At 33.7% G+C, this 12,499-nt stretch overlaps 1 protein-coding gene across 1 annotated transcript; it reads right to left on the reverse strand.

The window, feature by feature from the left end:
* Positions 1–4,630: 4,630 nt before the first annotated feature.
* Positions 4,631–11,689, reverse strand: LOC136271938 (death-associated inhibitor of apoptosis 1-like). The gene is made up of 7 exons (XM_066072532.1): positions 11,584–11,689; positions 10,958–11,468; positions 10,521–10,588; positions 10,305–10,411; positions 9,375–9,653; positions 8,905–9,000; positions 4,631–5,612 (listed from the first exon to the last, which is right to left on the reverse strand). Exons 1-7 carry the CDS (start codon positions 11,687–11,689, stop codon positions 5,475–5,477), a joined length of 1,305 nt encoding a protein of 434 aa, XP_065928604.1. The 3' UTR covers positions 4,631–5,474.
* Positions 11,690–12,499: the final 810 nt, after the last annotated feature.

Genomic DNA, 12,499 nt, shown 5'->3' on the forward strand with positions numbered 1-12,499 from the left:
TTAAAATTGATTGATTTTTTTTTTAATTAAAGCCCACAGAAACATGATTTTCCCAATTTTCATTTTATTTAACGAAGCAAGCTAATAAAAAACAAGTTGCTGGAACAAGAATAATACAAGTACAATGTTTCATAAAAACACATGCTAATTGACGTTTTTCATACTTGCAAGACCATTATTTAAACACCGGACTGACTACGGTGTCTTCTGTTTTTCATGATTATGACCATGGAAACGCGGTGGTGCGACCGGTTGGCAGGGAATTATTACTCCTGATTTCACCTCTAATGAAATGGAGGATCGTGTTTGCTTCAGGTTTGTATTTTGACCACACACAAACCAAATTATCACCATTTTGTTTTTCCAAATTATGATATTTTCCCGATTTTGACAATAACCTCGATCGTGACATGCCTAATTCGGACAATGAGACCTCTTAAATGATAAAGATGGGATCAGGTGGCAGATGAGAAGTAAGATTCCCCTAATGACCGGTCATCAGGGGAATCTTACTTCTCATCTGCCACCTGATCCCATCTTTATCATTTAAGAGGTCTGTGTTGCTCTGCTTTGAAATTGTATTTCGTTTTTGAATTTATGAGATGGTTGACAGTTTGGTATTGTCATTTCAATTCAAAAGTCAAAAGGAAAATTACAAAATAGGAGCAGGGCAAACACGAGTCTTTTAAAATAATAGAGGTAGGATCAGGTGCCATGGAGAAGTGAGCATCCTCTGCAGACCAGTCACACCCGCCCTGTGCTCTTTATCGTAATCGGGAAAAACGGAAATGTTCGTAGACAATGAGTTGATTAGTTATGGCCTAACAAATAGTATGAAAAAAGTCAGAGAGCATGCGATCCAGTGGACGAGACATTTGATAGATTTGTTTTATCAACTCGTTTGCCAGTAGCTTGCCTCACCTCAAAAACTTTTCATATGAAGAGCATGCCCTTGTGTATAGAACAAATTAAGAGACATAAATGTAGCCGGTGTTTTATTAAGGAAAACAAGTCCGGTTGTGGGTTATCTCACTTTATTGCCTGACCCCAGGACTATATTATATATGGGATCAGCCCTACAATAATCAACATAAATATTAATATACAATATGACAAACAATAATTTCATTTGCACGCTAACATGTATTTGTTATATAAGTAAAACACACAGTCCCACAGCCTCTAACATTGGTAATAAAATAATTACGTTTATGTTATTGAACTTGATAATTTAAAATGGATATCAGCAACTTTATACTCAGTTACTTGCTATAATTGGCTATAAAATAGTACTCTAGAATTACATATAATATAAATGTAATAATGTGCATATCTAAGGATATCGTACCGATTTCTGGAATCGAGCTGAATCTAATCTAACTATATCTGGGCAATGTAGCTGTCACATATACCTGGAACAGTGCCGTATTTCAATTAAAAAGTACATGAAATATTAGAGGATAGAATACAGCGTTACAAGTAAACTTCAACATTACGTTTTCATTATTTATAAAGTAAAATTATCAGAATACTAAATTAATATATACGTCTGGCAGACAATAAAAATATTCATTCATTCACTCATTCAAAAGAGGAAATATTAGTAGGAGATAAAAACTACTTACTGTGCGTTCTGTATGTAACTATTTATATGTACGTAATGGCTAGAATATGCTCTGCCTACGCCCTGAGTCGTAACTGGTCTGGTCACTCTCAGAACCTGTTACCTGGTTTTTATAAAATGCACGACCCGCCAAAGTGGCTAGGCCAATCAAATACGTTGATATTTTTACATACAACTGTCTCGTCGATCAGGTCGTTTTGTTATTAATAGTAACATGCAATAGAAGAAGATGGATATAGAATGAAATGATGATTTGATGAAAACAACATGAACATGAACACATATTTTATTTTATTTAAACACACATTTTGATCTTTTTATTAAATATACAAACACACGCAAAATCAACACTACCACATACACACCATATGCAGATAATGAAAGTATATTGCTACATAAGTAAGGAATGTTGACTTTAGATGAATTGAAGTCATCACGTTTATCATAAAATTTTGTAAGGTTACCATCATTGTCCATTTCCAGTAATATATATCCAAATATGAAACAGATGACGCAGACGTTGAGGTATTTTTTATTATAAGCTCACTGGGATATATCGAGCCGACGTAAGTATGAAAGTTACAATTTTATTGATAATACGTCGTCGATATGCCTGAATGTTGAGTTGAATATCACAGCGAGTGAATTATTTTTTTCACATAAAAGTTTTTGAATAATTTCTGCTTTATATGAATACAAAAATTGATCTGCTAACAATGGAGCACAATTGGTGTCCATTAAAATTCCATCAGATTGTTGGAAGACCTGATTTCTAAAAATCAACATAGATATGGTCTATCAGAAAGTAAAGCATCTCTTTAATGTCAACTTCAGAGTACTTGTGTGCACAATCCAAATGTGTTTTAACAAACTAGTTTTGCAAACGACTGATGAAAAGGTAAGCAAATTACGTGATCCATTTTTATTAAGATAGCAGCTATCAATGATGTCAAAAAGACGGGACTTTAATTTATTGTAGGGGATGGTTGTATAAAGTGCAGAAACGTCCTAAGTATTGATGATTTTTTGAGGTAGAATTTTGAGATTTCAAGTTTTCTTAAAGTTCCTTTGAATTCTTAATGTAAACTAAAACCCCGCGAAAAAAAAAATGAGATTAATTATTACGTCATATTCATTTTGACGTTATATCTGTAATAAAGGATACTTTGAGTTACGTCACAATGGAAATCTGTTGGTTATCACCCTGTAACTGCAAATCTTGCCTCAAGGTTTAAAAAGTCTGGTCAGAGCTAAAAATCTTACACAATTTTTAGCATAAGTTTTGTTTTTAACAGCACTCTGCTAACAGAGAATCCGGAACGAGAAAATTATTCATATTCTAAATGATACAATATCAACATCGCCTATTTTTTTGTCTTACAAGCATTGCTTTGAAAAAGTTTGTAACAAACTCCTGACAGACAGGACATTCTATCACAGTGGGAGCACAGGTCTCACAGCAGGCTAGATGTCCGCAGGGCGAGAGCCCAATGGCGACTTTTTCCTCCAGGCAGATCTTACACGTTAGCTGATTCCGAAGATTCATGTTCTCTTCTTTCAGTGCATTGAGTTCTGTGGGAAAAAATATTCTTAATTTTTTGGGTTTTTTTTAATTTTCCTTCGTTTATTATCATATGTCTAAATCCTTCACTTTTGAATTTTTATCACGTATCATCAGACCTCAGACCTGAGTCCCAAAACCATTAATTCACCATGGTATAACACAGCCAAGTAAAATATCCAAATATGTGTGTGTGTGTGTGTGTGTGTGTGTGTGTGTGTGTGTGTGTGTGTGTGTGTGTGTGTGTGTGTGTGTGTGTGTGTCGTGTTCAATGATCCAATTGAATACTTACCCTCAGACTGTTCTACCAATTATAACAAATAGATAAAAAAAAACATTTAAACAAATCACAAATACCCCTGCTTCCTTTATTCAGAGGTATAAAGGCATTGCCTCCTCATGTTCATTGTTTACCTGCGTAAGACTCCATTTTGTACTTGTCAGAGGTATCTTCGTTTAGAGTATGGAGATATATCTCTCTTGCAGGGTCTGATTGTCTCATCTGATGAGCAGCGTTTTCAACAACAGAATCGGATTGTTTTAATATAGGAGTAGAGTTCTGCTCTGGAAATAATGATAAATGGAAAAAAATACCATCCATTGTAAGGATAATATTATCTCCTGCTGCTTATATCTACCTATCATTTTATTATCAATATAATTTTATTGTGACGACCATTTTCTAAATAAACGATCGTTCAAACTTAAATAACTAATTAATACCCAAGTGAAAATAAAACTTGAAAGTTTTTTGAAATGACACATAAGATGCCCATGACTACACCAATCGCATAACTATATTACAGACTGTCTTTACTTTTTTAGACAATACAGTGGCATGTCTAGCTTTCAATCAAATATAAACATTTTAGCCTCTATAGCTATAGCTTGAAGAGGATTTTTTTCTTCACATAGAATCATATTTGCATCTACCAAGTAGGGAACTTAAGTTTATTCATAACTCTATAGAAACTAACAGGACTGATATCGACACGCCCGGTTTATCGATTGGTCGAAACTTACAAAGACTGAAACTGACAGGAAATTGATGGGACTGAAATCTACACATCCCGTTTATTGATTGGTCGAAACCTATCCTACAATGACCTATATAAGAAAAATCACAGACTGCACGAAATAATCATGATGATGTCCGACTCAAATTTTCATGGGAGACGATTTGTCTGTTTCTTGTATCTTACGTATTGAGGAAAATCAACAGTAATTTTGTTACTTTCACTTACTTTTAACAATCAATATATCAATTTGTTAAAAGAAAGATTAAATATAAACAATAAAACGCTTTTTTGATTATTCATGCTAGTTATGAAGGTAGTGATCATTGCAGAAAAAATTACATAACCAACTCACACATTTTATTGTTTCATTGTTTAACTATATAAATTATATCATGTTCACATATTAAAAAAAGAACTAAAACAACGTTTTGTATAACCAATGCCATTGTAGCTATGAATTTCCTTTCTGTCCATCTTTTTATCACAAATTATTATGGCATCAAAATTTTACAACTTTTCTGAATTAGCTTACGATTTTAAATCTGATATTAATTTGATAAAAGTGTACCCTCTCTGACATCTGTATACATCGCATAAAAATAGCTTGAAAATCTTTCTAATTACTTTTTTATATATTTCATTAAAATAATAACCTCTATTTAAACCTATAACTTCCTTCCTTATAGTTGCTTCTTTTCTTAACTTTGTACGTGTATTTTTATTGAAGATTTTTATACTACCCTAAGTAGATAGATTCTATGGTATGTGTCTTATGTCTTTTTTCTAGGGAAGTTTCTAATTGCATATCATATATCTTTTTTTCCAGACAAAGGTGACTAACATATGCAGTATGACAAAATGTGAAAATGTTGTGTACAACAAGGAGCTTGATTTTAAGTTATAGCCCACGTTGTTTTTATTAGGATGAATTTCATTTTTTTTCATATCCACTTTACAAGCTGTCTTATTTATGTGATTTATCTTTTTATAATCATTATCATTAACATTTCTAAATCAAAGTGTTCTTATCGATAGATAAATCAAGTAACGACCGATAACCCCAGGTTACGAAAATCCGGAGTAGCCCTTACAGACAGATGGATAAACATTTAACTGGCAAAGAAAATGTAGTTACGTGTACAGGTATTTCAAACATTTAAGAGAGTTGACCTGTTCGAATTCGAGTATTTATTTCAGATTTACATGTTTATGAATTGAGATATTCTAGAACTTAGGCCTTAACCTAATTCCAATTTCTTATTCGCCCGATTCAATCTCGTACTTTAAATCTCTTTCTGTTTATCTCTCTCTCTCTCTCTCTCTCTCTCTCTCTTCCTCTCTCTCTCTCTAATTTAACATACTTGTTTGTCTGCAAGTTTCTCTTTTCTTCCTGATTTCTCTGTGAATCCTGAAGGAAGATTGATCTTATAAATATACAAATATTGATGATAAATTACCTCATGTTTTACAATTTAAGATATATAAAAAAGTATGAAATGTCTGAACACGATATTACAATCAAACACCAAACTGTACCATAAACAACTTGTTTCAATAGCTTACTCAACTTAGATTAAAACTTATTCACAGTTTCTGTTTTTCATTTATTTTTTGTCAAATAAATAGGGGTTTAATTGACATAGCTTAAATAAAAACATTGCTTATTGTAAATTAGAGAAAAAAATAACAATGGGTTTCTATATCCTACTTTTGAAAAAAAAAGATATAAGGTTTAAAATTACACCACCTATGAAAGTTTGATGATCATAAGCCTAGCAATTTTTAAGTAAGAGATTTGACTGTAAATAATAAAAAAATTTCATAAGTAGATCATTGACACCATATATGAAAATGAATGCGCATATAGTAAATCATTAACTGTAGCATTGAAGTTTATGAAAAAAAATTGAAATATTTCTACGTTAAACTTGACTTAATATTTCTATGCTTTGGGCTGTGGTGTTTGCCTTGGGTCAGTTTAAAACAATTCAGAATTTGCAATAGCTGAGAATATTTGCATAATAATATCATAATTTGTAGCACACACAGTATTATCGAAGAATTTTTAATTTTTTCCCTAAATATTTCTATATTTCTAAACTCTTGTTGGCAGTGAAGTGATTCAGTGGTAACAGTTAATGCAATTTAAGATCTACAGTATCTGAGGTTCTTTGCATAGCAATATTAGAAATTGTAGCATTAGTAGGTTTTTTAAATAAAATGTTAAAACATGTTCCCTTACATATTTCTATGTTGAATTTTGCATCCCGCCCAGGGCAATATCAAAGTACTGAAGAACTGGCGGGAGTTGATTTTGTCGATGTTTATTTAATTTAAAATCAATGATATGTTATTTTGCATGACAAGTACATGTATACGTAGTTTCTAATTTGAATTACGCATATTTTTATAATATGAATTTTTGAACTTTTTCGACTAGAATGTCGAGAAACCTCCATATGAATCATGTTAAATAATATTTAAAGATAAAATTAATTCAATCAAACTATGTATCAGTGGTAGAAATGTTTCCCGAAAATTGTATGGATCCAAGCAATATTGAACTCTTGTCTAGTTCAACCAATTGCAAACGCTCGGCTGACACCGTAAATCTCCGACAAGGGTTTACGGAGACAGCCGAGCGTCGAGTTGAACGAGACTTTATTGAACTCTGGCGTAGGAATACATACGACTACAAAAAGTATTTAAATTGTTCGTCCCATTCAAAATCTGACTATTTTAAAGGTATTTGTAAATAAGTTTCCTTGAAAAACAATGCTTTAGCATACATTACATCGAATTCATCAATTATTTTCAAGAACTAAGTCTTGTCAGGAGTAATGATTTGTGCTGAGGTCCAAACACTGTTTCACTTTCGGTTTGTCCGCGTGACTGCATAGGAGAGTTGATTTAAAATCAACTCCCAAAAATAGGGCTTTCACAATTTAGAATCTTATCTATATATAGAAGTTATGATGTAAATAAATGCACTTATAATGCAGTGGCTCTTGAAAAGATTCTTTTTAAAAGATAAACGCCTTAGTTTACTGTTATTATCTGCCCTTTTAAACGGGTATTGGTCTTACTCTTATCTTACTATAAAGATTTTTTTGTTTATTTTAAGTTCAGTAAAACGTGACACAGTTATTAGTTCTACAAAAGAAGATAAAACGTAAAAGCTTTACAGACAGAATGACAGACTTATGGACAACAGATAGAAAGATCTCACTTGAATTTGTTAGTGGCAGTCATCACGTTAGATAAGCGAGATATAGAGCTCACAATTCTTTGTTATTTAAACGAAGCGCATGTCATATTTTTGTTTTCATTCTGAATGTTGTCAAGAAAAATCCAGGTTTAGACCTAAAATGAATGTGCCAATTGTTAGTTACTGTTTTATCATGTTTAAGATGAATTAGCAGAAGAAAAATAAGCTGGAAAAAGAACAATAACTAGTCAATTGAACCAATGTAAACAAAAACATGGCACGAGTTTTGTTCGAAAATAGAATTAATTGGGAACTCTGTATCTTGCTTATAACTCCATGACGAACACAATAAAATTGTCTAAAATCGTGACCATGCCTCTTTCAGCATCTTACAAATGACTTATTTCCCAAACTAATACCGTAGAACCTAACTGACAGACATGTTTTAAGCAGTTTTACAAACATCACACATAACACATGCCCTAGTTTTAAAGAATTTATCGATAACGACCTTGTGAGAAAAAATGTATTGTTTTCATATATTTGTTATTTTATAGGCAATAGGACAAAATAAAAGGTCTATACTGTATGCATCTTTCTTTGATTCTCAATTTTGGACAAATGCATATTTGAAATTTATTTTCTGGTATATTTTTTGCAAGAATGCTTTATCTATATCAAAATAACAAGACCTTGGAGTCCATAATTGCAGGTCTCACTACAGTATTAATTTTCATTTATTCTTAATATTCTTACTAAAATTGCGAATCTTTAGATACAGACTAAAACTTTAAAACGAACTTCTGGGAAAATTCTCATGACACCATTTTAAACATATTTTCATTTACAATCTTGTAAGAAAAAAATATATGTTCATCTAGCGAGGCACGATACTTTGCTTACGTCAAAGTTACACATGTGCTTGAAAATCAAGCACGCGCTTTTTCACCACCCCCTACAGACTCAACATGCATCAAAAATTCAAATGACCTCACATTGTTACAAAACCTGAACAGTCAGACGTCTTACACATTGTTTTATTTGCTCATAAAAAGCTCCTGTCTCGGGCGGAAACGCCCCAATTTTAAAGGGGAATTTGGAAATTATTTTGCCTCGGCCATGTTTTGACGTGAACCTTCAGTGAATTACTGTAGTGACACCTGACGATTTCAATTTTTTAGAGAGTTTAAGATGTCTTCTACTAAATACTAAATGGTCGAACTACGTTTTCTATCATATAAAGTACAACAGAAGTTTACTAACATACAAAAATTTAACAAAGCCAACTTATGTTGATTTTTTACAATTTGTTTTTAAGAATCATAAAATGCAATTTTCAGTGGAATCATTTTGCAATTTAACTCTCATTGTAGGTTACACATGGTTTTCCATAAGACAACTTCTATTGTATTTATATCACAAAAAATCTAAGTCCGACTCCCTATGAAGAAATAGCTTCTTTTTTTTTACAAATTTATGTTTAATGTCTTACCGATTCTGCTAAACGTTTCTGAACCAGGTCTATAAACTCCTGCCCACGATTTTGTCGAACGAAAGCACATTCGTTGAACCATCTGGCATGTTCAAACTGTAGAGGAAAAAAGGTACTTTTTGTATGAGCCACAAAACATTTGGAGATTTTTCTGTCATAACTTGTTCTGTGCATTGAGAAAAAAATCGAAATCCAACATCTACTTAATTTTGTTCTAATTCTTAAATCATTTGCTCGATCGGTCACTAACAATTCCTAATATAAGTACTGTTAGGCCTTCAAATATTCTACATTTGGTGCAAGTTTCCGTATTGGTTAGCAAATCTCTCCCGTTCTTTCGCTGTCTCTCTGTAAGTTTATTTTTAAAACTGCCTCACTAAAAACCAGTGTGAACCGGTATACCTTCATTTTTTTTCCCTCTCTTGTCATTAGTTTTTCTCCCTCACAAAGAACTTGATTCGGTCACTTACCCAGGGATCATCACTGGCCTCCCAGTTACTCAAACCTCCCCCACAGCAGAAACACCGAGTGTAGTCATCATTACCAACATAAAAGAACCCCGCAAGAGCCAAATCACGAGGAGTCTGTGTCATAGCTGCGGGCCAGTTAGTGTAGGAACTGATTCTCACGGCCAGAATGGCATATGACGGGAACCTTGGGCGATCAACATTGATTCCACTTGGTTCCCTATTCATTGCCTCTTTGGTGCATGTTGAGATTTCAGCTGAAGTGGTAGTTGTAGCAACCTGCTGGGAGTGGGGAAAAAATATATGCTGTCATATCTATGATAATTATCCTACATCATATCATTAAAAAAAAAACCAACATAGATGTTTATCTATATAACATAGATGTTTCCCTGTTAAGTATTTCAATGCAGTTTCTTGTTTCTTTCGTATACATAGATGCATCAAAATTCTGATTTCTGCACTTTTGTGTTCTAGAAAACAAATAAAAAAATGTAAAAAGTTTAGAGACACACGAGCGGACGAACGGACGAACAAAAAAAAACTGACGGACAACAGGTGAACAGATAAGCTCACTTGATCTTTCGGTTCAGGTGAGCTAAAAACTTAAGTCGCTTTTCAATAAGTGTTCGACGATATTTCAGCAAAAATAAGAATAATCTAGTCATGTTAGTGTTGTTATTTACGACAACAATTTTATCTAGGTTTTTTTTCTGAGGTTCAGAAAATTTGACTTTGGAATCTGTTAAACTTTATATCTTAAAGAATAAAGAAGCATTTGTAAAGTTGACCTAGTAATGATGTTTTGCAAATATTATTTGTTATGAGTGCATAAAAAACACATAAAACATATAAAAAAGCTTACAGCCCTACAGAAAATAACTTTTGTTATAAGCCATTTAAATTAAAGTTTAAATGTCATTCTAAGCTTACTTGTCGCTGTTGATGAATGTCTTTTGTTGCTGCTGTAGTTAACTCCCCTGCCTCTTTGGATAAAAAGGAACACTGCTTTGTACTTTCTAATCGTTGCTGTGGTTCCTCTAGTACAGGATAATAGGGTAAGTACAATAAAGTCTGCTTAGTGGTAGTTATAGTCGTGACAACATTTTTTTTAGACAACAATTAACTTTGGATTCTGTGATATCTTACCTTGAAATGGGACCTTACTGGGGGTTGCACGGGAAATGGGAATATTGTTGGACAGATCTGTTTTGAATCTGAAACATATTAGGTGCTTGTAAATATCCTTTAAACGAAGTCTGAAATTGATAGAAAAAAAGTAAAAATAAGTAATTGTTTAGTCAGTTTAGATACACTTACCAACAGTTAGGGCTGTGGTATTGGTCTGCTACACTTACCTACAGTTTGGGCCGTGTTATTGGTCTGATACACTTATCGACAGTCTGGGCTGTGGTATTGGTCTGATACACTTACCTACAGTTAGGGCTGTGGTATTGGTCTGATACACTTACCTACAGTTAGGGTTGTGTTATTGGTCTGATACACTTACCTACAGTTAAGGCTGTGGTATTGGTCTGATACACTTACCTACAGTTAAGGCTGTGGTATTGGTCTGATACACTTACCTACAGTTAAGGTTGTGGTATTGGTCTGGGTTGTCACCAATCCTCCATCCTTCATGGACAACATGACAGCTGTAACAGCGAGCTCTATCTCCCTCTCCGAGCGAAACCCAACCGTTTCGGGCGAGAATAGTTGAGAAGATGGAGGTCAATGGCCAGTCTGAAAAAGTCGTCAGTCGGATCCACTCTAAATTAAGATTTTCATCGTTCCCCACATTGAACAGGGAAGCCCTATCGAAGAAGCTACTAAGTGTATTTGTTGTCGACAGAGACAAGCAAACAGATCTATTGTCAGGTTGTAAAGAAAAAGAACCTTGATTTTTACAGGCCCTTATGTTTGTGCGAGTCGTGGACGAAACATCTGAAGCTTGAGCAATTTGAAACGCCTTTTTTTCACAACAGTTACATGATCCAGCCTCTGTATTCTGGGAACAGTCTTCATGTCTAGATGTTACTGGTTTCTGGGTGCCACTCGCAGTGAGCAGTGAGCGGCCACCGGCCACCGCTCTAACCACTGTATCTCAAACGACGGTGTAGTGAGCGACCAGCGCGCTAGTTTCCCTTCGTCATCGAGGGCAAGATTTTTGTCTTGCCTAGATGGCCCAGTGGTTAGAGCGGTGGCCGCTCACTGCTAGGAGAATGGGTTCCAGAGGTCGTGAGTTCAAGCCCCGGCCGGGGCGGAGGTGGAGCTCCAAAAAGGTGAATTTCTGTGTGCTTTATGTATATCTTTATCATTCACTATGGGCAGGTATATATATATATATATATATATATATATATATATATATATATATATATATATATATATATATATATGGATTTCTTGAGGTCTCGTGGAGTCATTTTTTTTGTCTCTTGACAAGGAAAAGAACAAACGGAAATTCTCAGTGAAAATAAAAGTTAGTATTTCATGAACATAAGACAACTGTACGTTATTGTTTATCAATTTTACTAAAATTGTCAAAGAAATAGTAACACTTTCAAACAGCTTGATTTGTTTGAACCCTTCCGGTGAGGACCGGAAGCGACGGCCGACAAAATGAAAGTGGTTTAACACATTTTCTATCAAATGTTTATCATCTTTCTTAGTATGTTGTATTGATAGTTTGACTTTCTGACATCTTGTGGGTAAAACATTAATTTAAAAAAGGCTATCTGAGATATCTGAGATATCTCACCGGAGGTAGAATTTTTTTATTTATTTATCATTGGATAGATGACACATGTAGGGATTAATACTTATACTTTAATTCTAAATGAAATAAAATTAATGCAAAAAAATAATTTTTAGAGTGCTTCTGGTGACGACCGGAAGTTATGACGAACAAAACAAAATAGTTTGAAGACATCTACAACTATAGGTCTATAATCCTACAAAGTCTATTATTGAGACCTCAATGTCACAAGCTTTTTGTCGCGGGACAGGAAACGGACGACACGAAATGAACTATGGAAAAAATGAAATAAATTCCTTAGGATAAAGTTTTGTTTTATCACTCCTGCAAATTTCAAGAACATCTATCGACCCATCTCTGAGAAATCTTG

Source organism: Magallana gigas, chromosome 9, assembly GCF_963853765.1.
Source record: "Magallana gigas chromosome 9, xbMagGiga1.1, whole genome shotgun sequence".
NCBI lineage: Eukaryota > Metazoa > Mollusca > Bivalvia > Ostreida > Ostreidae > Magallana > Magallana gigas.